This window comes from Heterodontus francisci, chromosome 2 (genome assembly GCF_036365525.1).
Source record: "Heterodontus francisci isolate sHetFra1 chromosome 2, sHetFra1.hap1, whole genome shotgun sequence".
Classification (NCBI taxonomy): domain Eukaryota; kingdom Metazoa; phylum Chordata; class Chondrichthyes; order Heterodontiformes; family Heterodontidae; genus Heterodontus; species Heterodontus francisci.
In genome coordinates, this window is record NC_090372.1 from 169,363,945 (window position 1) to 169,388,225 (window position 24,281).

General features: G+C 42.2%; 1 protein-coding gene across 4 annotated transcripts in view; it reads right to left on the bottom strand.

The window, feature by feature from the left end:
* The window catches only part of pip4k2aa (phosphatidylinositol-5-phosphate 4-kinase, type II, alpha a), a 282,211-nt gene that overhangs the window by 47,867 nt on the left and 210,063 nt on the right, over positions 1 to 24,281 (bottom strand). For 3 of the 4 annotated variants that reach the window (XM_068013719.1, XM_068013720.1, XM_068013717.1), the window contains one exon: positions 7,523 to 7,561. The exons of the other annotated variant lie outside the window; for it this stretch is intronic. In XM_068013719.1, coding sequence (XP_067869820.1) covers positions 7,523 to 7,561 — 39 coding nt within the window. The remainder of the gene's footprint in view (positions 1 to 7,522; positions 7,562 to 24,281) is intronic. 4 annotated transcript variants of the gene reach the window in all.

Consider the following 24,281-nt stretch of genomic DNA (forward strand, 5'->3'; position numbering starts at 1 on the left):
GTGTTTTGAGGATTATTAAGTATGTATTGTGAATATATTTGTAGCAAAGTCCATAATAAAAGCCTTACTGTTATTATGAAGCACAATGTCATCACATTGTATTGCTATTAGTGACACATAAAACATGTCACTGTTTTTAATAAACCTCTAGCCCACTCACTTCAACTCCACATTGAACACAGCTGTGCTTTCCTGCAGTTTACCCTCTGTCTATGGTGAGGCACAATTTGGAAAGCAATGACTAATGGACCCGAATTTGCTGTCAAAATAACAGCAATGCTAATGGCACTCACCATTATTTATGTACAAATGGTACAGAAACTTCAGACGAAGATGCGAATATCCAAAAGATGCTATCAGAGTTGTAAAGCTCCATGGTTAGCTTTGCAAAAGCAGCATCGTGTCCTTAACTTCCCTTTTTTTTTTAAAAAAAAAGGAACTTGCTGTATTCGCCCATTAAACTTGCCACAGAAAGTCAATTCATCATTACAAGCACAAGTATCTTTTAACAACACAGTAACTGTTAATGACCACCAATCAACCTTTCTGGCAATCAAGGCATTCAAAAGAGAACTGGATAATTACCTGAAGAGAAAAAATTTGCAGGGCTATGGGGAAAAGGCAGGGGAGTGGGACTAAGCGAGTTGCTCTTGCAGAGAGCCAGCACAAACATAACAGGCTGAATGGCCTCCTTCTGTGCTGTAACCATTCTATGAAAATTAACTATTACAAGTGTGAAGTCTCATTCTTTCACATTTTGAATTTACAGGGAAATTTTTAAAATGCTAAAGTTTTATAAAGAATTCTTACTTTTCTCTATTTTCTCTCTCTTAATCTAATCTTTCCATCTCTTTAGTTCTCTTTCTGTAACTGATCTAACATTGAATTCACCCTCTATTCATCCCCTTTCTCAGTCCTTCCTGTGTTCATTTCCCAGTCTTTAAATTTCACTGGTTAAGGAGATACCCTCTTAGCTGCCCTGTTCACTTTAGTCCCAGATGCCTTGTTTCCCTCACTGTGCCATTATCAGCTTGCACTTTCAAACCAATGACAGACATTATTAGATGTGCTGCTACATCAAATTCTGGCTTATTATTTATTTTTCTATATGTAGGTGGCAGCTCGTCTTTAAAAAAAGGAATGTATGAATATTTCATCTGAGAAATGTAACCTTCTAAACCTAAGAACTAAATGAATTCTCATGTAAACAGGAAACACAATTTACTAATGAAAGAAAGTACTAGTGTCTGAAAGTTAGAGCTACGCTAAAGATGCAGCTTTTTGAATTGTTTTTTTTTAAACATTAAACTAAATTGCCTCTCCAAACTAGGAGTTCAAATGGTAGCAAAATCCTACAAATATTTTCTAATAAATTACTACATTTGCTTTTTTTTGTTCTTGTTGGCAATAAAGCTGGTCAAGCTGATATTAGGAAAAAGGGCTGAGCGGCATAGGGAGTGAACCTATTGCCCTTTTAGCTCTGAGACCTAGAATCCTTGAATCTAGCAAAAGCTGATGGGATGAATATCTCTTCTCTCTTGGCTGAAAGGATCCTGCCTAAATTAGTTTGGCAAATCTTAAGTGAGGTTTGGCTCCTTGCCCCACAGGACAAAACTGTTCAAATTTCTGCACAAATTGAAACAAAATTGCCAATCTCATTCGAAGTGACCAAGAAGGGACAATTTTTACACGCATAGGAATCTGTGCTTTTCTGAGATTTGACACTATCCAGCCAGATCAGAGAGTTCTACACAACAGATGGTTCAAATTGCATTTGACTTGGGAGTACTTATTGCTAATTTGATGCTCCATTTCTCAGCACTGGTGTATGTCACCACAGGTGCACAAATTTACTTCCCCTCTACCAAAAGAAAATCAAATGAGTAAAGCAAACTCAATTTCAACTTTCTTTCTGAATCCAAATCTCCTTTTATTTGATTCAGCTGCACAGATAATTGTAATATGCAAGCTTAAATTATGGTAATATTACTCAGGAAATAGCTCATCTAAAATCATTTGCCAATCAAGGAGCCGATGTTGGGTTATGTTTTCCACAGAAACCTAACAAGATCAATATCATCTCAAAACCAGGAATGTTTGAAGGACAAGAACCATAGAGGTTCACAGTACAGATTGAGGCCATTCAGTCTATTGTGTCTGTACTGGCTCCTTACTAGAAGAGCCCAAAACTAATACCACTGCCCAACAGTCTCCCCATACCCTTGAATCTTGCTCTACATCAAATATATATCCATGTAAAAGATGTATTATTTATTCAAAAATGTTGTTCCATAACAATAATCAACATTGTACAATGCAAAGGAAAATATTCTGCGCTGAAACAAATCCTGAATTATTTTGCTAATCTCTTCATTTAACTACTGCAAATGTTTCCCACTACTCGGGCTAGAGCTTTCCAATCACTTATTTTGGCCACCAAGTGCGCCATGAGATTTTTAGACTAAAAGGTCAGCCGAGAGATTCATATTTCTTGGGTTAAGCCTTTCCCAATTCAACAAGTAAAATTATTTATTTTTCCTTATAATGGCAAGTGATTAACTTTCCCATTAATCTCATGTTCAGAGAAGAATCCATGTCAGACCATGTGGTCTTTATAAATGAACTCAGATGTTCTAAACTAACTTGTAATAAACAATTGAGAAACACTTCAGTAATTACCTGGAGGGAAGAATGAAAGAAAAAATGAATTTCCTGCTCAGTTTTAGTTTCTCCACAAAGAACGTATACATGAATTGCAAAAATTAATTAAATGTTTAAAAGTTGTGAATTCCGAGGCAGGAGGAGTACACTGTTAATTCAGTCCCACTTCTCCACAGGTCACAGCATATCAATAAATTGTCCCACATACCGAAACAGTCAATTAGATCCTCATTTGTCCCTTCCAGAATAAAGCACACCAACAAGGTTTCTTTAATAAACAACAAAATTATCCGATTATAAACCAAGTCTTAACCGATACTGAAGTAAATATACACGTGAATTGAAATATTAAAGCCCTGTATTTTTTATACCCTCGCCCAGACAGACAAACACACATACATCCAAAAACCGGTTAACTGGGAAAAAAGGGATTTTTTTTTCCATTCATGGGATGTGGGCGTCGCTGGACACAATCGCATTTATTGCCCATCCCTAATTGCCCTCGAGAAGGTGGTGGTGAGCTGCCTTCTTGAACTGCTGCAGTCCATGGGAGGTAGGTACACCCACAGTGCTGTTAGGGAGTTCCAGGATTTTGACCCAATGACAGTGAAAGAATGGTGATATAGTTCCAAGTCAGGATGGTGTGTGACGCGTAGGGGAACTTACAGGTGGTGGTGTTCCCATGCATTTGCTGCCCTTGTCCTTCTAGTTGGTAGAGGTCGTGGGTTTGGAAGGTGCTGTCTATGCAGCCTTGGTGCGTTGCTGCAATGCATCTTGTAGATGGTACACACTGCTGCCACTGTGCACGAGTGGTGGAGGGAGTGAATGTTTGTGGATGGGATGCCAATCAAGCGGGCTGCTTTGTACTGGATGGTGTTGAGCTTCTTGAGTGTTGTTGGAGCTGCACCCATCCAGGCAAATGGAGAGTATCCCATCACACTCCTGACTTGCGCCTTGTAGATGGTGGACAGGCTTTGGGGAGTCAGGTGGTGAGTTACTCACCGCAGGATTCCTAGCCTCTGACCTGCTCTTCTAGCCACGGTATTTATATGGCTACTCCAGTTCCGTTTCTAGTCAATGGTAACCCCTAGGATGTTGATAGTGGGGAATTCAGCTATCGTAATGCCACTGAATGTCAAGGAGAGATGGTTAGATTCTCTCTTGTTGGATATGGTCTTTACCTGGCACTTGTGTGATGCGAATGTTACTTGCCACTTATCAGCCCAAGCCTGGATATTGTCCAGGTCTTGTTGCCTTTCTACATTGACTGCTTCAGTATCTGAGGAGTCGCGAATGGTACTGAACATTGTGCAATCAGCGAACATCCCCACTTCTGACCTTATGATTGAAGGAAGGTCATTGATGAAGCAGCTGAAGATGGTTGGGCCTAGGAAACTACCCTGAGGAACTCCTGCAGTGATGTCCTGGAACTCAGATGATTCACCTCCAAAAACTACAACCGTCTTCCTTTGCGCTAGGTATGATTCAACCAGCAGAGAATTTTCCCCGATTCCCGTTGACTGCAGTTTAGCTGGGGCTCTATGATGCCATACTCGGTCAAATGTTGCCTTGATGTCAAGGGCATTCACTCTCATCTCACCTCTTGAGTTCAGCTCTTTTGTCCATGTTTGAACCAAGGCTGTAACGAAGTCAGGAGCTGAGTGGCCCTGGCGGAACCCAAACTGAACGTCACTGAGCAGGTTATTGCTAAGCAAGTGCCGCTTGATGGCACTGTTGATGACACCTTCCATCACTTTACTGATGATTGAGAGTAGGCTTATGGGGCAGTAATTGGTCGGGTTGGACTTGTCCTGCTTTTTGTGCACAGGACATACTTGGGCAATTTTCCAAATTGCAGGGTAGATGCCACTGTTGTAGCTGTACTGGAACAGCCTGGGTAGGGGCGCAGCTAGTTCTGGAGCACAGATCTTCAATACTATTGCCGGAATTTTGTCAGGGACCATAGCCTTTGCAATATCCAGTGCCTTCAGTCATTTCTTGATCTCAAGCGGAGTGAATCAAATTGGCTGAAGTCTGGCATTTGTAATGCTGGGGACTTCAGTTGGAGGCAGAGATGGATCATCCACTTGGCACTTCTGGCTGAAGATTGTTGCAAATGCTTCAGCCTTATCTTTCACACTGATGTGCTGGGCTCCCCCATCATTGAAGACGGAGATATTTGTCGAGTCACCTCCTCCAGTTAGTTGTTTAATTGTCCACCACTATTCATGACTGGATGTTGCAGGACTTAGATCTGATCTGTGATTATGGGATCGCTTAGCTCTGTCTATCACATGCTGATTATGCAGTTTGGCATGCAAGTAGTCCTGTCATTTTGAGGTATGCCTGGTGCTGCTCCTAGGATGCCCTCCTGCACTCTTCATTGAACCAGGGTTGGTCTCCTGGCTTGATGATAATGGTAGAGTGGGGGATATGCCAAGCCATGAGATTACAGATTGTGGTTGAGTACAATTCTGCTGCTGCTGATGGCCCACAGCGCCTCATGGATGCCCAGTTTTGCATTGCTAGATTTGTTCGAAATCTATCCCATTTACCACGATGGTAGTGCCACACAACACAATGGAGGGCACCCTCAATGTAAAGGTAGGACTTCGCTTCCACAAGGACTGTGCGGTGGTCACTCCTACCAATACTGTCATGGACAGAAGCATCTGCGGCAGGCAGATTGGTGAGGACGAGGTCAAGCATGTTTTCCCCTCTTGTTGGTTCCCTCACCACCAGCCGCATACCCTGTCTAGCAGCTATGTCCTTTAGGACTCGGCCAGCTCGGTCAGAAGTGTTGCTACCGAGCCACTCTTGGTGATGGACATTAACGTCCCCCACCCAGAGTACATTCTGTGCCCTTGCCACCCTGAGTGCTTCCTCCAACTGGTGTTCAACATGGAGGAGTACAGACTCATTAGCTGAGGGAGGGCTGTAGGTGGTAATCAGCAGGAGGTTTCCTTGTCCATGTTTGACCTGATGCCATGAGACTTCATGGGGTCCGGAGTCGATGTTGAGGACTCCCAGGGAAACTCCCTCTCGACTGTATACCACTGTGCCACCACCTCTGCTGTTTCTGTCCTGCTGATGGGACAGGAAATACCCGGGGACGGTGATGGCAGTATCTGGGACATTGTCTGTCAGGTATGATCCCGTGAGTATGACTATGTCAGGCTGTTGCTCGACTCGTCTGTGGGACAGCTCTCCCAACTTTGGCACAAGCCCCCTGATGTTAGTAAGGAGGACTTTGCAGGATTGACAGGGCTGGGTTTGCCGTTGTCATTATCAGTGCCTAGGTCGATGCCGGGTGGTCCTTCCGGTTTCATTCTTTTTTCTTGATTTTGTAACGGTTAGATACAACTGAGAGGCTTGCTAGGCCATTTCAGACGGCATGTAAGAGTTAACCACATTGTTGTGGGTCTGGAATCACATGTAGGCCAGACCAGGTAAGGACAGCCGATTTCCTTTCCTAAAGGACATTACTGAACCAGATGGGTTTTTACAACAATCGAGCAATGGTTTCATAGTCACCATTAGACTAACTTTTAATTCCAAATTTATTAATTGAATTCAAATTCCACCTTCTGCTGTGGTGGGATTCAAACCATGTCCCCTGAGTAATGCCCTGGGTTACTAGTCCAGTGACAGTACCAGTACGCCACCGCCTCCCCTATTTACAGCTGTTACAGCAAGGTGTCCCAAAGTCGAATAGTTGGCTGCCATTAGGAATTTTTCCAGGCAAGGTTGATGAACAGTCTGTTTTGGGTAGGCGTTCAAAGAAATTCAACTGCAGAAGGCTTCACATAGGTCTTCCAGCAGGTGTGCAGCAACAAGTGTCAGTTCTCACACACATTCGAGACAATGTTCATTTGGAGATGCAAGGTTTCTGCAAGCATTAAGGATGTCTTCAAAATTACAGGAGGCAACAATACCACTTCATACAAGCTTTTGCTTTTCAAGAGCAAGGGATTCTTCAAAGAGAGGTAATAGCTTTCTTCTGAACTCCTAGCAGGTCCATTTTCAATTCCAATTGCCTGCTTTAGTCCAAACCCACTGGCTTTTAGCAGTTCAAAATGAAACTACTTTTCCAAGCAAGTCTCATGCTAATAATAAATTCTGTCTGGTCACAATCAAGGATAGCTCTTAAGTCAACCCCCCTGTGGTGCATACTTGAAATCACCTGTTTTCCAGTGTTTGTTTACTGGTCAAAACCAAGACCCGCTTGTTAACCTTCCTCTTTTTTCAAAAAAGCATCCATAAAGTTTATCTATCTCCAGATGTTTCACTGTCCATGAAATCTTTTATCTTCGTTTTTAAAATTATAAATTCCCAAGTTTTACCACAAAAAATGGAACTTCTGTAACAAAGTGAAGAAAGTATTGGGCTGTTTGGTAAAAGTAGAAAATATTTTTAAAAATAGGAAAAGACCATTCGAGTAGATGAGGCCATTCATTTTTGATGGATCTCAGCTATCAACTACTCTCATCATTCAATCCCGTATCTCAGCTTTATTGCCAAGCAGTGTTAACCTTTTTTTAAAATTGCTGTTTTCAATTTCCTACTGGAGTTACAGCAGTAGTGGGTTTTCTGTAATAAAATTTAACTAGTGTTTTTTTAAATTTGGATTACATTGTCCCAATGTAATGTTACTCTATGAAAATATATATTTGCTGCATTTATGTTTGCAAATTGATGATAAAATCTGTGAGAAATAGAGACTAAATTAACTAAATTCTTATTTTAGTCAAATTATTTAAATAATCAACACATTCTAAAATAATTTTTGTTTTTTCTGGTTTAAATTTTAATGCTGTATGCTGCCACCTACAACTTATCGCTGACATAATTAGCAATTTACCTTTTCTTTGTCACTAGCTTCTCTGGCCACAGTGGAACCCTGAAACGAGGAAACAGAAGTTGGGTATCACATCACACATCCAACAACAACAACCTGTATTTATATAGCACCTTTCACATAGTAAAACGTCCCAAGGTGCATCACAGAAGCGTTATTAAACAAAATTTGACATAGCCACAAAAGGAGAAATTAGGGCAGATGACCAAAGACTTGGTCAAAGACATAGGTTTAAAGGAGTGTCTTAAAGAAGGAATGCGAGGAAGCAAAGTAGAGAGGTTTAGGGAGTGAATTCCAGAGCTTAGTGCCTTGGCAGCTGAAGGCATGGCCACCAATGGAGGAGCAAGTAAAACTGGGGTTGCTCAAGAGTCCAGAACTGGAGGAGTGCAGATATCAGAGGATTGAGGAGATTAGAGGGAAAGGGAGGGGTGAGGCCACGGAGGGATTTGAAAACAAGAATGAGACTTTTAAAATTGAGGTGTTGCTTAACCAGGAGCCAGTGTAGATCAACAAACACAGGGGTGATGGATGAATGGGACTTGATATGAGTTAGGATATAGGCAGCAGAGTTTTGGATGACCTCAAGTTTACATTGGGCAGAATGTGGGAGGTTTTTAAAAAAATTCATTCATAGGATATGGACTTCGCTGGCACAACCTGCATTTATAGCCCATCCCTAATTGCCGTTGAGAAGGTGGTGGTGAGCCGTCTTTCTGAATACAACCCAGTGCCTTTCTAGGCCATTTCTGAGGGAGTTAAGAGTCAACCACATTGCTGTAGCTCTGGAGTCATATGTAGGCCAGACTGGCTAAGGATGGCAGACTTGCTTCCCTAGAAAGCATGAGAGATTTAGATGGGTTATGATAATGATCTGGTAGCTTTATGGTTACCATTATTGATACTAACTTTTTATTCCAGATTTATTTAATTAATTGAATTTAAATTCCCCAGGTGTTGTGGTGGACACTTCTCCCAATCATTAGTTCAGACCTCTGGATTACTAGTCCAGTAACTATGCTACCATACACCTAGTGCATTGGAATAGTCAAGTCTAGAGATAACAAAGGCATGGATGAGGGTTTCAGCAGCAGATGAGCTGAGGTGGGGACAATGCCAGGCAATGTTACAGAAGTGGAAATAGGTAGTCTTAGTGATGGTCTGGATATGTGGTCAGAAGCCAGGGTCAGATATGACACCAAGATGGCAAACAGTCTGGTTCAGCCTTAGACAGTTGTCAGTGAGGGAGATGGAGTCAGTGGTTAGGGAACAGAGTTTGTGGAGAGGACCAAAAACAATGGCTTTGGTCTTCCCAATATTTAGCTGGAGGAAATTTCCTCTCATCCAATACTAGATACTGGACAAGCATTGTAACATTTTGGAGACAGAGGAGGGGTCAAGAGAGGAGGTGATGAGGTAGAGCTGGGTGGTGTCAGCTTATACATAGAAACTGATGTGTTTTTGGTGCTTTTTAAAAATTCATTCATGGGATGTGAATGTCACTGGCAAGGCCAGTATTTATTGCCCATCCCTAAATGCCCTTGAGAAGGTGGTGGTTAGCCACCTTCTTGAACCGCTGCAGTCCATGTGGTCTAGGTGCACCCACAGTGTTGTTAGTGAGGGAATGTGGCATCAAGGAACCACAGTGAAGGAATGGAGATGTAGTTCCAAGTCAAGATGGTGTGTGACTTGGAGGGGTACTTGCAGGTGGTGGTGTTCCCTTGCGCCTGCTGCCCTTGTTCTTTTAGGTGGTAGAGATCATGAGTTTGGAAGGTGCTGTCGCAGGAGCCTTGGCGAGTTGCTGAAGTGCATCTTGTAGATGGTACACACTGCTGCCACTGTGCACGAGTGGTGGAAGGAGTGAATGTTTAAGGTGGTGGATGGGGTGCCCATCAAGCAGCTGCTTTGTCCTGCATGTGTTGAGCTTTTTGAGCATTGCTGGAGCTGCACTCAACCAGGCAAGTACAGAGTATTCCGTCACACTCCTGACTTGTACCTTATAGATGGTGGACAGGCGTGGGGGTGGTCAGGAGGTGAATTACTTGCCACAGAATTCCCAGCCTCTGATTGGCTCTTGTAGCCACAATATTTATGTGGCTGGTCCAGGTAAGTTTCTGGTCAACGATAACCCCCAGGATGTTGAAAGTGGGGGATTCAGCAATGGTAATGCTGTTGAACGTCAAGGGGAGATGGTTAGATTCTCTCTTGTTGGAGATGGTCATTGCCTTGCTGTTATGTGGTGCGAATGTTACTTGCCACTTAGCAGCCCAAGTCTGAATGATGCCCAGGTCTTGTTGTACGCGGGCACAGGCTGCTTCAGCAGCTGAGGAGTTCTGAATGGTACCGAACACAGTGCAATCATCAGCAAACATCCCCACTTCTGACTTTATGTTGGAGGGAACGTCATTGATGAAGTAACTGAAGATTGCTGGGCCTAAGACTCCACCTTGAGCAACTACTGCTGCGATGTCCCAGGCTGAGAAGATTTCCCTTCAACAACCACAATCATCTTCCTTTGTGCTAGGTATGACTCCAACCAGTGGAATTTTTTCCCTAATTCCCACTGACTTAATTGTGCTAAGGCTCCTTGATGCCACACTCAGTCAAATGCTGCCTTGATGTCAAGGACAGTCACTCCGCCCTCACCTTTGGAATTCAACTCGCTTGTCCATATTTGGACCAAGGCTGCAATGAGGTCTGGAACCTAGTGGCCCTGGCAGAACACAAACTAAGCATCTTAGTTGCAAACAACAACCCCATCTCCAATATTCCTTTCCTCTTCAAAGTCCTTGAATGTGTTGTCGCCTCCCAAATCCCTGCCCATCTTTCCCGGCACTCCACGTTTGAATCCCTCCAGTTGGGTTTCTGCTCCACCACAAGACCTTGGGGCAGCACAGTGGCGCAGTGGTTAGCACCGCAGCCTCACAGCTCCAGCAACCCGGGTTCAATTCTGGGTACTGCCTGTGTGGAGTTTGCAAGTTCTCCCTGTGTCTGCGTGGGTTTTCTCCGGGTGCTCCGGTTTCCTCCCACAAGCCAAAAAGACTTGCAGGTTGGTAGGTAAATTGGCCATTACAAATTGTCCCTAGTATAGGTAGGTGGTAGGGAAATATAGGGACAGGTGGGGATGTGGTAGGAATATGGGATTAGTGTAGGATTAGTATAAATGGGTGGTTGATGGTCGGCACAGACTCGGTGGGCCGAAGGGCCTGTTTCAGTGCTGTATCTCTAAACTAAACTAAACAGCACTGTCAATGGCAACTTCCATCACTGCTGATGATTGAGAGTAGATTGATAGGGCAGTAATTGGCCGGATAGAATTTGTCCTGCTTTTTGTGGACAGGACAAATCTGGGCAATTTTCCACATTGTCAGAGAGATGCCAGTGTTGTAGCTGTCTTGGAATATTGGTAAGGGGCAGCATGTACATAAAAATGAGAGATCTTTGGGGGGCACCAGAGGTTACAGCGTGGGAGCGGGACAGAATCCATTGCAGGTGATTCTTTGGCTATGACTGAATAGATAAGGGTAGAAGCAGGTGAGTGCAGTCCTACCCAACTGGACGACAGTGGAGGAAGATGGTGTGGTTAACTGTGTCAAAAGCTGCAGACAGGTGGAGAAGGACAAGGAGGAATAATTACTTTTGTCATAGTAATACAGGATGTCATTTGTGACTTTGATAAGAGCCAATTTGGTCTTGCGGTGGAACAGAAACCCAACTGGAGGGATTCAAACGTGGAGTGCCGGGAAGATGGGCAGGGATTTGGGAGGCAACAACACATTCAAGGACTTTGAAGAGGAAAGGAATACTGGAGATGGGTTGTTGTTTGCAAGGACAGAGGGGTCAAGGGCTGTTTTTGATGAAGAGGTGATGATGGCATATTTGAAGGTGAGAATCATTAACAATACCGGCTAACATGGGAGCCAGGAAGGGAAGTTGGGTGGTCAGCAGTATACTGGGAATAGGCTCAAGAGAGCAGGAGGTGGGTTAAATGGACATGATGAGCTTGCAGAGGGGCTTGAGGGGAGATAGGAGAGTAAATAGAAAAAGATGCGAATTCAGGGCTAGGGCAGGGGGGGAACCTTAGAAGATGTTTCGCTCAGTGGACTTGTGGAAGGGAGGGAAATGGTAGTAGCAGTTGATTGGATGGTCTCAATCTTAGTGGCAAAGAGGTCCATGACCTCCTCTCAATTTTTGTTGGAGATGAGGGTGCAGAAGACAGAGGAGAGGGGTTTAAGAGATGGTTTGCAGTAGAGAAAAGAAGCTGGGGGCATCTTTGTATCCACAAGCAAAGAAATCTCATTAATATACTTCAATACAGAGGCTAAGGCATGAACGTTCCTGCAAATTTGGCATTTGAATTTTAATTCATAAGAGCTACTGTCCCTAACAAACATCCTTAATGAATCCACTAGTATTTTATGGACAACTTGCTTCATACAAATCTCATAAATACATTAAAAAGATAGGTTCTCTAATGGATATGTGGTAGGGATATGGAGCAAAAATGGGTAAATGCAGTTAAGGAACAGATCAGCCATGATCTAACTTAATGGGGGAATAGGCTCTTGGGGTTAAATGGCCTATTTCTTTCCTTCTCTATCTATCTATGTTTCCAGTGTAGCACACTACAACACCAACAAGCAGAACATCTTGAATGTTGGGATGTAATTTTGAGCATCTGTTTACTGTAACTAAATATGTTAACTACAGGTACGAAGAGAAAGTTAACACATCTGTATTTTTGGCCTGTACTACTTGTTCTCACCTCCCCTGTTTACTTTTTGGTCAGTCCTATAAAGAGACTAAACGTGCCAGTTCTGTAAAGGGTCCTATGCAGAATGTTAATCACCCTTTTCTCTTTTAGATACTGACCGGTCTGCTATTCATTTATAATATGCGGTACATTTCAGGACTTTTCTTTTTTTCTCTCTTGGTTTAGGATGCCAGACATGGAGGAAAGGGGAAATCTGAAACTTCCAGCAACAGTTTTAAGAACAATTCATCTGCACATCCTCTTGGCCACAGTTGCGACAAGGCATGAGGCAACCAATCAATAAGAAAGAGAAAAGAATGAGCTGCATCAATCCCTGAGAAAATTTAATGTTCCAATAATAATTTAATTTTAAACTATTATCTTGATGTGCAATTCAGTGATAGTTATTATTTGGGCATATAAATATACTAGGTATTTCAGACACTTCAGACATATTGATTCATATTTTTAGCATAATGCTATGACAAATGCATTATCAAATAAAACAGTGGCTCTGCATGTTCCAAAAAGAACAGGACTGTGAGGTTAAGCAGAGGGGGCAAGGAATGTACCTCCAGCACCAATATAACATAGTGGGCCTGACTAAGTAGTATGAAAGAATCTAGGTTACTTTTTAAAATAAAAATGACAAAAATATGTTTCGGAAGTAATTAACAAATGTACAACATCTGTATCTGTCAAGTTATCTACAAAGTATTATTCCTTTATGAGCAGGGGAGCTAATGCAAGAAAGTTACTGCCATCTTAAAACACAGAGAAAAACCAGGATTACTGTAGGGAAGGCTTCAATTAACCTAAATAAACAAAGAGCTCATGCATATATGGAATAAAAAAGACAAGCACTACACCAACTACAGTACGGAGGGTTCAGAGAGTAACCACTTCTGTTTTCGGACTTAATTTCAGATTCTGAATTTGGGGTGTTATGGAAGAGGAGTTACAGAATCAAGTGAGATTGTTTCACCCTGGTTGTACAAAAAGAACTGTCCAAGTATAATTAAAGCATGTACTATTTCCACATACTCAAAAATTATTTCATTTTTCAAAATAGAAATTAAGATAATTTTACTGAAATAGCCCATATCTCAAACTGCATTTATATCAGCTACCCATAGCAGGGATTTTCGGAGGAAATTTTCAGTCTTTTTTTAAAAAATTATTTTAGCAGAGCACCTGCTTTCACAGGTGGATAGTCACACCAAAAAGAAAACTATCTGTAAAGTGGAATAGACCAAGAGTTAAAAGCACCTTGGTTATAGGAAGAGACCTGCCTTACTGAACTAACAGTGGCAGTGGGTTTCAGCACGTTTTTTTCTCAAATGTAATTTTCACTATTTCCTGACATACCAAATACTCAACACAAAGAAAAATGGAACAATAACTGTCTTTAAATAAACCAGTCTGATTGTCATTAACGTTACTAAGCAGATAGGCTATGAGTGGATTTCTCGCATGCCTTGCATCATACTAGTGCATTCAAATTTTCTGAAATGGTTTCAAGAAAAGTTTCATAAATGAGCCAGTAACGAAGACTAGTTAGAGAATGAACAGATGAACACATTACTCAGCTGTCACTTCTCTAGGGGCAGTTACTCATTTTACACCAGAAATCCCTTAAGCAAGGGCATAATGAATTGGGGTTTCACAAAATAGTTGCTAATGGAAATCAGAACAAAGCTTTGTTTGAAAGTGTACCAACCCAAAAATAAAATTCAGATTTGTTGCAAGAAATACCGATCTTTTATAAAACAGTAACTATTAGCAATCTGGTTATGGAAATTTAATTTTTAAAGAAGCAAAAATCTACAAAGTTGTTGAAAAAACCACATGTACATTAACGACACGGAGAGATTTCCACTTTGCACTGGCCTTGTAAGAATGCACTTCAATCAGTTTTATGGTGCTTTTACTACAAATGTCAGGTTTAACAACCAACTGAACTTCGATTAGGTTCCTCATTCAAATTGTGTTCCTGTAGTGCGGGCGGTACAGTGGCGCAGTGGTTAGCACTGCAGCCTCACAGCTCCAGCGACCCGGGTTCAATTCTGGGTACTGCCTGTGTGGAGTTTGCAAGTTCTCCCTGTGTCTGCGTGGGTTTTCTCCGGGTGCTCCGGTTTCCTCCCACCACCAAAAAGACTTGCAGGTTGATAGGTGAATTGGCCATTGTAAATTGCCCCTAGTATAGGTAGGTGGTAGGGAAATATAGGGACAGGTGGGGATGTGGTAGGAATATGGGATTAGTGTAGGATTAGTATAAATGGGTGGTTGATGGTCGGCACAGACTCGGTGGGCCGAAGGGCCTGTTTCAGTGCTGTATCTCTAAATAAATAAATAAAAAGTGCATTAAAGCACTAGCAATTTAGACTATCATATGGAGTATAATAGCCATACTATACGCACATGAGATTTTATAAAGATTCCAGCATTACTGTTCAATTTTATTAAGATACATGTAGAAAAGTAGACAAGGGCACACCAAGGTCTGTCAAACAATAGATCTAACTGCAATACTTAACTAGCCTGAGGCAGCAAGAGCAGGGATAGAAGAGTTGGTTCTAATCCCACTTCAGGGAGACCAAATATTTGCCCATATACAAAAAGCAACAGCAAAGACTTCTCCAGGTTGTAGCGAACTTTGACAAAATTATTATCCCCTGCACCCTCAAGGCGTGCATGAAGCATGCAGATTCCACTACAGGCATGTGTGATATGGAAGTGGCTTCCCCAGTGCACTGGCAACATATATAACAGAGAGTGGTGTAGATTCTTTTAACAGCTGCTAACCAAATGAATAGTCCAAGGAATGGCTGATGGATTTTTAATGTAGATAAATGCAAAGTAATCACCTTGGAAGAGGAAATGCATACACAATGCAATGTTCATTCACAAAAATCAAATAGGAAAAGGATCTAGGGTTGATTATAAAATATTCATTAAACGTTGTTTCACATTGACTGATAGTCATCAAGAATGTTGATAAAATCCTACCACAGATCCACAGTAACATGACTAAACACTGTGGAGCAGCAATCAAAATAAACTTAATGCTGAACTATATACCCAAATAGTAGATAGAGTACAAGTCAGAGGATGTTATGCTTGAATCATATATTGCCCTGACCAAACCACACCTCGAGCACTGTTTTGGTCCAATTTTGGTTAACAAGATATAAAGGAGATATTCAATCCCTGGAGAGGCTGCAAAGTAGAGTAGGAGGTTGAGAAGTGATCTCAGAGGTATTGCTAACAAAGGTATTCAACATAAAAGGAAGTAGTTAAATGTTTTCTAAGCACATACTGTGTAAAAGAAGTTGCAGAAAGGGTAAGACCATTTAGAGAAGGCGGCAACGTGTTGTACTTGAGGGGTGTGAACGGCAGTAATGCTTACTTGTCTGTCAGTTTTCACAGAAGAATTTGAAGGTAAGAATGTCAAATTACCTGATAAGAATGTGGTACAGCCACTCCTGGAAATAAAAATTTGAAAATATACTATTAAATTCATGGGTCTAATAAAACAGTCACCAGGATCAGATCATATTAGAGCCATGGAAAGGATACAATGACGATTCATTACAATTGTACCAGAAATTAGATATTTTAGTTATGAAGAAATGCTTGGAAATTTTGACTAATTTTAGATGGAACAGAGGTTTAGGGGAATCCAGTATCAATTTCTGAAATTATGTTAGGCTTTGAGATGGTGAATATTGAGACTTTGGTGAAACAGTAACAAGGGGGCTTCGACTGAGGATCATCACAAGAATGAAGGAACTTTATATGTATAACTTTAGATGAGGAAGGCTAGTCATCTTAATTCAGTCATCCAGAAGGATCCTAAAGTCCTCCCACTTTAGCACCCACTCGTTTCTTAAATGTTTCAAAGATTTTCCCTTCACTATTCTACTTGGAAGTCTATTTCACACGTTAATCACTCTGTGTGTTGAGGAGTTGAAAAAGATACAGGGAAAGGGTAGGGAATTTTAAAAATATGTATTTTTTTCTTGGGACATGGGTGACACTGCCCATACTAGCTACCCTGAAAAGCTGCTGATGGACCTTCCTAAATCGCTCCACCCTTTTCTGGTGACGGTGGTCCTACAGTAATGTTAGATCAGAAATTTCAGGATATTGACCCAGCAACAGCAAAGGGACGGTGATATAGCTCTAGGCCAAGATGGTGAGAGACTTGAAAGGGAACTTGGAAATGATGCTCCCACAATATTGCTGCTCTTGGTCGTCACAGTGGTCGAGGTTATTGTTAGGGGAGCTGCTGTTGAAGTAACCTCACTGAGTTCACAGAACCGTTACAGCCCATCGTGTCCACACCGGCTCTCTGAAAGAGCAACTCCCTCAGCTCCATTCCCCTGCCTTCTCCCCATAATCCCTGCACATTCTTCCTTGCAGCCATGAATCCTGCAGAATGTACATATGGCAGTTAGTGTACCAGTACTACATAATGAGTGATAGGCGCACCCTAAAGTGCTCCGTCCTGGACAGTGTGGAGCTTTAAATGCTGTTATTGATGCAACCATCTGCACAAGTGATGAGTATTCCATCACAAACCTGACTCGAGCTGGTGGAGGAAACCTGAGGGAATCAAGACATGAGCCAGTAATCGCAAAGCACCAACCTTCTGCCCTGTTCTTGTAGTCACATTGTTCATTTAGCTGGTCCATTTCAGCTTCTGGTCAATGGTAACCTCTGAGATATTGATGATGGGGAGCACGGGGAGATGACTGAGCTTTTTCTTGTTGGAAATGATCATTACATTAGCACTTATATGGCGTGAATTTACCCGTCACTTGTCTGCCTGGCTGTTACCCAGGTATTGCTGTAGATTGGCATAGGTTGCTTCATTATCAAAGGAACTGTCAAAGAAGCTGAGCATTGTGGAATTGTCAGCGAATAGCCCTTATAATGGAGGGAAGGTAATTGATGAAAAATTTGAAGATGGTTTGGCTCAGGACATCAATGGTGGGTAAGGTTTTAGAAACAATAATCAGGGCAAAAATCAACAGGCACTTGGAGAGGTTTGAGTTAATTAAGGAGAGCCAGCATGAATTTGTAAAAGGCAGATTATGCTTGACTAACCTAACTGAATATTTTGATGAATTAACAGAGAAGGTTGATGAAGAAAAAGCAAGGGATGTTGTCTACATGAATTTTAAGAAAGCCTTTGACAAAGTACCATATAAAAGGCTGGTTAACAAAATTGAGGTTCATGGAATAGGAGGGTCAATGTCAGCTTGGATAACAAAGTGGCTTCAGGACAGAAATCAGTGAGTCATGGTAAATGGTTGCTTTTCAGCCTGGAGGATGGTAGACAGTAGTGTTCCCCAAGCTTCAGTGCTCGGACCACTGCCTTTTTTGATATATATGAATGATTTGACAATTGGAATACAGAGTAAAATTTCAAAATTTGCCAATGATACCAAGCTTGGAGGAGTGGCAGACAGTGAGGATGATACCAATCGACTGCAGCAGGACATAGATGAGCTAGCAGAATAGGCAGACAAGTGGCAGATGGAATTTAATACAGAGATGTATGAGGTGATGCATCTTGGCAGAAACCATACAGAGAAGCAACATTGACTAAATGGTACAGTTCTAAAGAGCGTACAGGGATAGAGGGACCTGGGGTGCATGTGCATAGATCTTGGAAGGTGGCAGGACATGTTGAGAGAATAGTTAGCAAAGCATATGGGATCTTGAGCTTCATAAATAAAGCTACTGAGTACAAAAGCAGGGAAGTTATGCTGAACTTTTATAAAGCTCTGGGTAGGCCACAACTTGAGTATCGTGTCCAGTTCTGGTCACCACACTTTAAGAAGGTTGTGAGGGTCTGTGAGAGGGTGCAGAGGAGATTTTCCAGAACGATTCCAGGGATGACGGATTTTAGATATGAGGTTGCAGAAGCTAGGGTTGTTCTCCTTAGAGTAAAGGAAATTGAGGGGGGATTGGATAGAGGTGCACAAAATTATGACAGGTTTAGATAAGGTGGACAAAGAAAAGCTGTTCCCTTTAACTGATGTTACAAGGTCTAGGGGACACAGATTTAAGGTTTTGGGCAAGAGATGCAGCGGGGTGTGATGAAGAATGTTTTTATGCAGCAAGTGGTAATGACCTGGAACTTCCTGCCTACGAGAGTGGTGGAAGAGGAGACAATGAGTTATTTCAAAAGGAGATTGTATGGGCACTTGAGGGAAATTAACTTGCAGGGCTATGGGGATAGAGTGGGGAAATGGGACTGATTGAATTGCTCTACAGAGCTGGCATGGACTCTATGGGCCAAATGGCCTCCTTCTGTGCCATAATGAGTCTATGTCACGATGATGATTTCCTAACACACTCTGTGGCCAGCACCATCTTCTTTGCATCAGACATGACTCCAGGTACTGAATTGCTTTCCCATTAACTTCAAATTCTTGGCAAACAGGATTCTTACTACACTCCAAGCTGTTCAAGAACATAGTTCTCTAAAATCATCAAAGAAAATTGACAAATGTCAACATTAAATTAAGTACTTGGCATTAGAAGCATTTAAGTTTGCTGAATCTCCTGGTAACTAATAAACTTAGCACAGAATCTTTACAATACCATGAAAAAGCAGCTGTGGCTGTCCATATCCACTGCCCACAAAATAGCTGCTGGGGTAGCTCTATGCACTTGTGATGAAACCAAGAGACTTACTGCCTGTAGTATAATTTGTTCTTGTCTGGTGCACTCTACATTGACTGATTTGGACGTGGCTGGAGAATTGGTGTAGGAGAGAGGGCATCAGATTTCTGAGGCATGGGGACCAGTTCTGGGGCAGGTGGGACTTGTACAAAATGGACGGGCTACACCTTAACAGGACTGGGACTAATATCCTCGCAGAGAGATTTGCTAGTGCTGTTGGAGATGGTTCAAACTAGCTTGTCAGGGAAATGGGAACCTGAGGGGTAGCTCAAATTGGAAGAAAGTAAAGCTGGTAACAGAAAGTAGAAAAGTAGCAAGCGAGATCAGAAGGCAGGCAAAACACAGACTTGTATCAATTAGGCTTAGAATGCAGAATGTCAAAAAGTCAAGGTTAAGGACACTCTACCCGAAGGCACGCAGCATTCACGACAAGGTGGATAATTTAAAGGCCCAAATAGAGGTAAATGAGTATGATCTAATTGCCATTTTGAAAACATGGCTACAGGGTGACCAAGACTGGGAACTGAATATTCAAGAATATTCGACATTGAGGAAGGACAGGCAAAAAGGAAAAGGAGGTGGTGTTGCATTGATAAGGGATAGGATCAGTACATTGATAAGGGAGGATCTCAAATCGGAACAACAAAATGTGGAATCTGTTTGGGTGGAGCTAAGAAACAGCAAGGGACAGCAAACATTGGTAGGAGTTGTTTATAGGCCACCAAACAGTGGTAGTGTGGGGCATGGTATTAATCAGGAGATTATAGAAGCATGTAGCATGGGTAATAAGTAATCATGGGTGACTTCAATCTGCATATAGGCCGGCTAAATCTAATGAGCACTAATGCTGTGGAGGATGAGTTTCTGGAAAACGTTAGGGATGGTTTTTTACAACAGTATGTTGAGGAACCGATTAGAGAACAGGCTATTTTAGATTTAGTATTATGTAATGAGAAAGTGTACTTGTTGTAAAAGTACCTTTAGGGATGAGTGACCATAATATGCTAGAATTTTAAATTATGTTTGAAAGTGAGATAGTTCAATATGAAGCTAGGTATGGTTGGTGGGGGGGGGGGGGGGGGGGGAGAGGGGGGCAGAAAGAAAAGGCCTATAAAGAAATAGTAGTAAACCCGAGGATTGGGAGGATTTTAGAATACAGCAAAGGAAGACCAAGAAACTGATAAAGAAAGGAAGAATAGAATATGAATGTAAACTAGCAAAAAACATAAAAATGGTCAGTAAAAGCTTTTATAGGTACATAAAAAGGAAACATTTGGCTAAACCAAATGTGGGTCCATTACTGGTAGAGTCAGGAGAATTTATAATGGGGAATACAGAAATGGCAGAGAGTGTCTGTCTTCACTGAGAAAGATACAAGAAATATCCCAGAATTAGAGATCCAAGGGACGAGGGAGAATGAGGAATTGAAGGAAATTAGTATTATAGGAAGAATGTATTGGAGAAATTAATGGGGATGAAGATTGATAAGTCCCCAGGACCAGATATTCTACACCGCAGAGTGTTGAAAGAGGTAACTATGGATGCACTGGTGATCACCTTCCAAAATTCTATAGATTCTGGGATGGTTCCTGCAGATCGGAAAGTAGCAAATATCACCCCACTATTTAATAAGGGAGGGAGAGAGAAAATACCGAAACTACAGACCGGTTAGCCTTAAATCAGTCATTGGGAAAATGTTAGAATCTATTCTAAAGGATGCGATAAATGGACACTTGGATAATAATGATCTGATTGGGCATAGTCAACATGGATTTATGAATGGGAAATCATGTTTGACGAACCTGTTGGAGTTTTTTGAGGATGTTGCTAACTGAATTGATAAAGGGGAGTCGCTGGACAGAGTATACTTGGATTTTCAGAAGGCTTTTGATAAAGTCCCCCACAGGAGGTAGATTAGCAAAAATAAAGCACATGGGATAGCAGGTAATATACTTGCATGGATTAAGGATTAGTTAACAGGCAGAAAACAGAGAGTAGGAATAAACGGGTCATTCTCACGTTGGCAGGCTGCGACTAGTGGGGTACGGCAAGGAGCAGTACTTGGGCCCCAGCTGTTCACAATATACATCCATGATTTGGAAATGGAGACTGTGGGCACTAATGCTGAAACTGTGTAAAATGCTGGTTAGGCCACATTACGTAAAGTTCTGGTCACCACATTACAGAAAGGACATAATTGCTCTGGAGAAAGTACATTGGAGATTTACAAGAATGTTGCCAGGGCTTGAATGTTGCAGCAATGAGGAAAGATGGGACCGGCTAGGGTTGTTTTCCTTAGAACAGAGGTGGCTGAGGGGTGACTTAAATGAGGTGTACAAAATTATGAGGAGCCTAGATAGACAGGAAGGACCTGTTTCCCCTAGAGTAGAGGTCAATTACCAGGGGGCACAGATTTAAGGTGACTGGTAAAAGGATTAGAGGACCCCTGAGGAAAAACTCTCTCACCTAGAGGGTGGTGGGTGTTTGGAATTCACTGCCTGCATTGATGGTGGAGGCAGAAACCCTCAACTCATTTGAAAGGTACTTGGACATGCACCTGAAGTGCTGTAACCTGCAAGGCTACGGACCAGGTGCTGGAAGGTGGGATTAGATTGGGCGGCTAGTTTTTCAACTGGCGCAGAGACGATGGGCTGAATGGCCTCCTTCTGTGCTGTAATCTTTCTATGGTTCTATGGGATCAAATGTTAATATTTCCAAGTTCGCGGATGACAGAAAACTAGGTGGGAATATGTGTTGTGAGGAAGATGCAAAGCGGCTTCAAGGGTATTTGGACAGACTTAGTGAGTGGACAAGAAGATGGCAGATGGAATATCATGTGCACAACTGTGAGTTTATCCACTTTGGTAGGAGGAACAGATGTGCAGAGTATTTCTTAAATGGTAAGAGATTAGAAAGTATAGATGTACAAAGGGACCGATCCTCGTCAATAAGTCACTGAAAGCTAACATGCAGATACAGCGAGCAATTAAGAAGGCTAATGGTATGTTAGCCTTTATCGCAAGAGGATGTGAGTACAGGAGTAGCGAAGTCTTGCATCAGTTGTATTGAACCTTCGTTAGACTGCACCTGGAGTACTTGGTGGAGTTTTGATCCCCTTACCTTAGGGAGGATATTATTGCCATAGAGGGAGTGCAACAAAGGTTCACCAGACTTGTTCCCAGGATGGCGGGACTGTCTTATGAAGAGGGATTGAGGAAATTGGGCCTGTATTCTCCAGAGTTTCGAAGAATGAGAGGTGATCTCATTGAAACCTGCAAAATACTTAAAGGGATAGACAGGGTAGATGCAGCTAAGATGTTTCCCCTGGCTGGGGAGTCTAGAACCAGGGGACACAATTTCAAAATAAGGGGGAAGCCACTTAGGACAGAGATCAGGAGAAATTTCTTTACTCAGAGGGTGTGAATCTTTGGAATTCTCCAGAGGGCTGTGAAGGCTCAGTCATGGAGTATGCTTAAAGTAGAGATGGACAAATTTCTAAATACCAATGACAAAGGGATATGGGGTAGTGTGGGCAAAAAGCATTGAAGCGGATGATCAGCCACGATCATATTGAATGGTGGGGCAGGCTCAATGGGCTGAATGGCCTACTCCTGTTCCTAGACTGGTAGCGCAGTATCAAGGCAGTTGAATTTTCATGGCAAAAAAGGCAATGAACCAGTAATTGCTACAAACTAACATGCTTCAATTAACTGTTAATTAGTGGAGCATTAACCTTTAAATGAGAAATCACAAATTAATTGTGGAAAACACCACAAACCTTCTCCCAATTTTGTTTTTAATCCATGTATATTGTGCAGTAATCTCGTGTGTTACTTACAGCCAGTAACAAGCCTAGCCTGTCCAATCTTTCCTCATAAGACAGCCCACCCATTCCAGGTATCAGTCTAGTAAACCTTCTTTGTACTGCCTCCAACGCATTTACATCCTTAGAGTCATAGAGAGACACAGCACTGTAACAGGCCCTTCGGCCCACCGAGTCTGTGCCGACCAACAACCACCCATTTATACTAATCCTACATTAATCCCATATTCCCAACCACATCCCCACCATTCTCCTACCACCTACCTACACTCGGGGCAATTTATAATGGCCAATTTACCTATCAACCTGCAAGTCTTTGGCTGTGGGAGGAAACCGGAGCACCTGGCGGAAACCCACGCGGTCACAGGGAGAACTTGCAAACTCTGCACAGGCAGTACCCAGAACCGAACCCAGGTCGCTGGAGCTGTGATGCTAACCACTGTGCCGCCCAATCCTTCCTCAAATAAGGAACAGTACTCCAGATGTGGTCTCACCAATGCCCTGTATAGCTGACGCATAACCTCTCTACTTTTGTATTCAATTCCCCCTGTGATAAACAATAACATTCTATTAGCTTTCCTAATTACGTGCTGTACCTGCATACTAACCTTTTGCGATTCATGCACTAGGACACCTAGATTCCTCTGCATCTCAGAGCTCTGAAATCTCCCACCATTTAGATAACATGCTTCTTTATTATCCTTCCTGCCAAAGTGGATAATTTCACACTTTCCCCACATTATATCTCATTTGCCAGGTCTTTGCCCACTCACTTAGCCTATCTATATCCCTTTGTAGCCCCCTTATGTCCTCTTCACAAGTTACTTTCCTACCTATCTTTGTGTCATCAGCAAATTTCCTTAACTTCTTTAGTTAGCCACAGATGGTGGATCTTCCCCTTAGAATCTTTCTTTATAGTAGGAATATACTTATTCTGACTATTCTGAAATATCCCCTTAAATGTCGGCCACTGTTCCTCTATTGGATCTATCTCCTAGCCTAGTAACCAAGTTCACTTCAGCTAGCTCCGCTTTCATGCCCACATAGTTGCCCTTATTAAAGTTTAAAATATTAGTCTTTGACCCACTCTTCTCTCTTTCAAACTGGATGTAAAATTCAATCATACTGTGGTCGCTGCTACCTAGAGGTGCCTTTTCTCTGAGGTCATTAATTAATCCTGTCACGTTACACAATGCCAAGTCTAATATAACCTGCTCTCTGGTTGGTTCCAGAACGTGCTGCTCTAAGAAACTATCTCAAAAGCAATGGAATAAAGCCTGACTGAAACCCATCCTAAAGCTACTGATCTAAGATGGATAGCCGCAGTATAAATGTAGCACCAGTCGGCCATGCTGGTATTTCCAGTGGAAAGTGGGAGTGTTTTAACTGTATGATTAGAAGCAGGTAGCAATTGCTGGTGGGTGTGCATGTGTTAAGAGATGAGGATGGGGAGGGAAGAACTATATTTGGTGGAACATGCAATCAACTCT